Source organism: Chaetura pelagica, unplaced genomic scaffold (assembly GCF_000747805.2).
Source record: "Chaetura pelagica isolate M959 unplaced genomic scaffold, ChaPel_1.0 scaffold2037, whole genome shotgun sequence".
NCBI lineage: Eukaryota > Metazoa > Chordata > Aves > Apodiformes > Apodidae > Chaetura > Chaetura pelagica.
The window spans coordinates 7,376-11,379 of record NW_009953855.1 but is presented as its reverse complement, the minus strand read 5'-3'; the positions used below and the strand labels follow the sequence as shown (position 1 = coordinate 11,379).

The following is a 4,004-nucleotide window of genomic DNA, read 5'->3' as shown; positions in this document are numbered from 1 at the left end:
CACAACCCCAAGCCTCTCTGTTCAGCAGTACATTTAAGCTGATTCATAAAGGACTGGGGTTGGTGTTGGCTCAACCTGAGGAAGGTCTCCAAAAAAAACCAGCCTCAGGCCCCCGAGCAGCCAGCTGCTTCTGAACCTGCTGGCAGGTGTGGAGCAAACCTGGACGTGAGGGGCCACTGGAGAAACCTGAGAGGGTGGGTTTGGCAGGTCTTGTGACACAGCAGTGACAGGGCCAGCTTGTTTGCTCTCCACAAATAGAAACTCGGTGGTAAATGCCAGAGAGCAGGGAGTAACTCACCCCAGCAGCAGGGGAGAGGAGGAACTGGAGGTCCCCTGTGGCACATGGGGCAGGAGGGAGGTTCTGTGGCCTCTTTCCCTGTTGCTCTGTCCTCTTTGGGGCGTTTGGGTTGGAAGGAGCTGAGGGCAGCAGAGCTTTACCCTTCAGTTTCTGCTCGGTCAGATGTGTTGTCCCAGCTGGGCTGTGTAGTGTGACAAGCTGCTGAGCTGGCTGCCTTGGAGGACAGTTCCCTTTCTGTCAAAGCAGGGGTAAAAGATAATCTTCCCTAACTATAAATAACATTTCTGCTCTGAAATGTCTCTCTCCCTTCCCTCAGGTCATTAGGACTTGTGTATTCTCTCCTTATCTGGCTCCTGAATTATTCAAGCCCCAACCTCTGAGGTGCCAGCATCTTCTCTGGGTTTCCTTGTCCAGTCACCCCTGAGCCTCAGGGACAGGACAAGCAGTTGGGGACAGTTTCTTTGCACTTGCCCATGTTCTAGACACCATCCCAGCACCCCACATTCCCAGTGCTGCTTCTCTTGCATGTGCTTTTCATCTAATTAAACACCTTTGTCACTCTGGCTGCTGAACCCCCCTTGGTTTCTGTGGCCCTTCAGTTTTGGCACATTAAGCTCTGTAGTTTTGGGGAGATTCTGCCTTAAAACTGCCTGGTGCTTGAGCTGGAGATCCCATCCAGAGCTGCCCTGTGCTGAGTGGGGTGGGCAAAGCACCTGCAGCTGCTGCTGCTCAACGACATCCCTGTGAATATCTTTTTTGGGGGGGGGATAAGACAGTTTTCTCTCCCCTCTCGTGACACTTTGCCAGTTCCAGGAGTGGCCAAAATCCTTCCTCCTCTGGGAAGGTGGGTTGGTTTGTTTACTCAACCTTTACCAGAAGAGGGAGAGGCTGGCCAGGGGAGCTGCAGGCAGGGAAAGTGGGTGTCTTAAATAAATGAGTTTGCACTTTGAAATCCTGCACGGTCCAGTTGCTGGGGCATCGTGTCACAAAGGCACTGGCACCGAGGGCTTAATGACCAAGGATTTGCAGCCTGCCAGTTGCAATAAAGGCTTCATCCCTCTAATGGCTTTTTTTCCCCATCCCTGGCCCCAGCAGCTCAGGGTGGAGGTAGGTTTCCCTCCCCTGCTCCTTGCTGTGCTTGATGGCAGCAGCAGCAGCCCCAGGGCCTGTTTTGATTCAGCATCTCTGGGCTTTGAGTGTGTGTTTTGATGAGTTTTTCCTTTAACTCTTGAGCTGTGGAGTCACTTACCTGCTTTTTTTTGTTTAATGGAGCCTCCAACCTCAGCCCCTGGGGTCTCCAACCCCAGCTGCCCTGCCCCAAAACTCAGGAATCTGCTCCTTAAACACAGATGAGGAGGGAGGGCAGGTTGTGTTGCTGCTGGGGTGGTTGTTGCCTTTGACCTTTAATGCTCCATTAGCTCCTTGTGCCATCCCTGTCCATAATGGATCAGAGCCATAATTAAGCATCCATGTAACAGCTAAAGATGAAGCACGTGATGTTGCCCTAAACGAAGATACTTCTTTTTGCCAGTCCTTCGGGAGAGGAGGGGAGGAAAAAGCCTCCAAGCCAAAGTGCTGAAAGCCTCTAAGGGCCTGTTTTGTGGTTCTTGTCTTCCCCTTCGCTGCCCCTTAGAGGGCAAAGTGGCTCTTAAAACTCCTTGTGGAGCACTTGAAAATCACCACCAGAGCTGTGTGGCTTGTTGGAGCCAGTCTAAGCACCTGCCCCAGCTCCTGGGAGGAGCTTTAGCCAGGCCTGGGATGGCTCAGCCCCTGGACTGGCTGGTCTGGAACAACTGCTGAACTTTCAACCCCAGACCACTTATTAAAATTAAAGTGGAAAACTTCATCTGACTGTCAGCAGCTCTGGCTGGTGCCTTCAGTGCCCTCTCGATGGCAGGGTTGGGTTTCCCTGCACTGATCCCAGCACCTGGATGTGGTCAGGGAGGGGGGAATTCTTATCCTGAAGGGCCAGGCCAGGTCCTCACTGTCCCACTGCAGGTCTAGGGGGGACCAACCAAGGTCTCTTCTGGTAAGATGGGGTCAGCCCTGCCTTAGGTACAGGAGTGAGGAGCCTGTTCCTGCCCAAGTCCTGCTCCTCCAAGGGAGTGTTGGAGCTCTCTGCTCCTAGGGAGGGTGAGGATGGGGGTGACCAGGTCCTTTCTGCCTTCCAGGAGGAGAGGGAGAAGCGGCGGCTGGAGCAGCTGGAGCGCAAGAAGGAGCTGCAGCGCCTGCTGGAGGAGGAGGACTCCAAGCTGAAAGGAAAGTCACCCAAGCAGGTCACTCCAGGCAAAGTCACCAGGGCCCAGATCGAGGAGACCATCAGGAAAGACCAGCAGCAGAAAGAGAATGCAGATACAGGTCTGGTGGTACCACAGGAAGGCCCTGAGGGCCCAGGGGGCTGGGATGTGGGAAGGGGGGCTGCTCCTGTGTCACCTGCTGTCACCAGGCTGCCTGCAGCTGTCCCGTGCTGCCTGTGGCCACCACCACCCACGAGGGGAAGATGAGACCTCCTGTCACCTTGGGGTGGGGGGAGCAGAGCAGGGACACTTGTCTCCCAGGGCTGGGCCTGAACTCAGGCAGTTTCCCCAGCACTTTCTTTGGAGAGCTTTGGAAAAGTGTGTCCCTCTTCTGGGCATTCTGCACAGGCTGGATTCGGTGTTAATGTTTCTTCCTCCCTCTCCCTCCCTGGGCAGTGGAGAAGGAGAAGACTCACTTGGAGGTCCCCTTGGAAGAGAACATCAACAGAAGGGTGCTGGAGGAGGGGTCTGTGGAGGCCAGGACGATTGAAGATGCCATTGCTGTCCTCAGGTATGTGCCCACGTTGGAGCCCCACCCTCCTTTGAAGGAGTTTCTTGATTCTTGCAGAGAATCCTCCCCCAGATTCTCACCCCTTGGCTGTGACTTTCTATCCCCAGCGCAGAATCAGGGCATGTCCCTCTGTGGAGAGACCTGCGGGGGGTGTTCTGCTTCCTCACCCAGGCCATTCTGTGGGCACCTGGTGGTGGCACGGACAGGGAGGGAGGCCAGGGGGGTGTCTCTGATCCGTGTCTCCCTCTGTGTTCCCTCCTGGCAGCGTTGCTGACGCCGACCGGCACCCCGAGCGCCGCATGAAAGCGGCTTTTGGCTCCTTCCAGGAGCTTCACCTGCCCCGCCTGAAGCAGGAGAACCCCAACATGCGCCTGTCCCAGCTCAAGCAGCTCCTCAAGAAGGAGTGGATGAAGTCTCCAGAGAACCCCATGAACCAGAGGCACAAAGCTTACAACAGCCAGAAGTAGGACTAGGGCTGATCACCCCACCACCCCATGGATGGGCGTCTGGAGCCCCAGGGCTCTGCTGGGATGAAAACAGGAGACATGAGGAGCCTCCCCCTCCTTTTGTTTCCCTTCCCTGCTCCCACTTTTCTGTCTTTGTTCTTGGATTTAAGATAAGCACCTCGGGACCCTGCAGGTGGCCTGTTCCCCCCTCCCTACTCACTCACCCCCCCCCCCAGTGAGTCACCTGGACAGACTAACCTCACCATCACCCTCCCAAATTTGGTTGTTTTACCACAAAAAAAAGCAAGCAAGAAAAAAAAAAAAAAGCTACTAACTGGCCCCCAGAGCTCCAGCCTGGGCAGTGCTTCTGAGGTGCAGCCTCACTGCCAAGGTAGCCCCTCACCCAGCTTGGTTTTGCACCAGGACCCCCCTGCCCAGCCCCATGCTGGCTT

The 4,004-nt window shown here is 55.3% G+C and overlaps 1 protein-coding gene across 1 annotated transcript in view; it reads left to right on the top strand.

The window, feature by feature from the left end:
* Positions 1-3,670, top strand: part of CCDC124 (coiled-coil domain containing 124) — an 8,884-nt gene extending 5,214 nt beyond the window's left edge. The window contains exons 2-4 of the mRNA XM_010001351.1: positions 2,470-2,656; positions 2,992-3,106; positions 3,372-3,670. Coding sequence (XP_009999653.1) covers positions 2,470-2,656; positions 2,992-3,106; positions 3,372-3,573 — 504 coding nt within the window. The 3' untranslated portion in view covers positions 3,574-3,670. The remainder of the gene's footprint in view (positions 1-2,469; positions 2,657-2,991; positions 3,107-3,371) is intronic.
* The last annotated feature ends 334 nt before the right edge of the window (positions 3,671-4,004 follow it).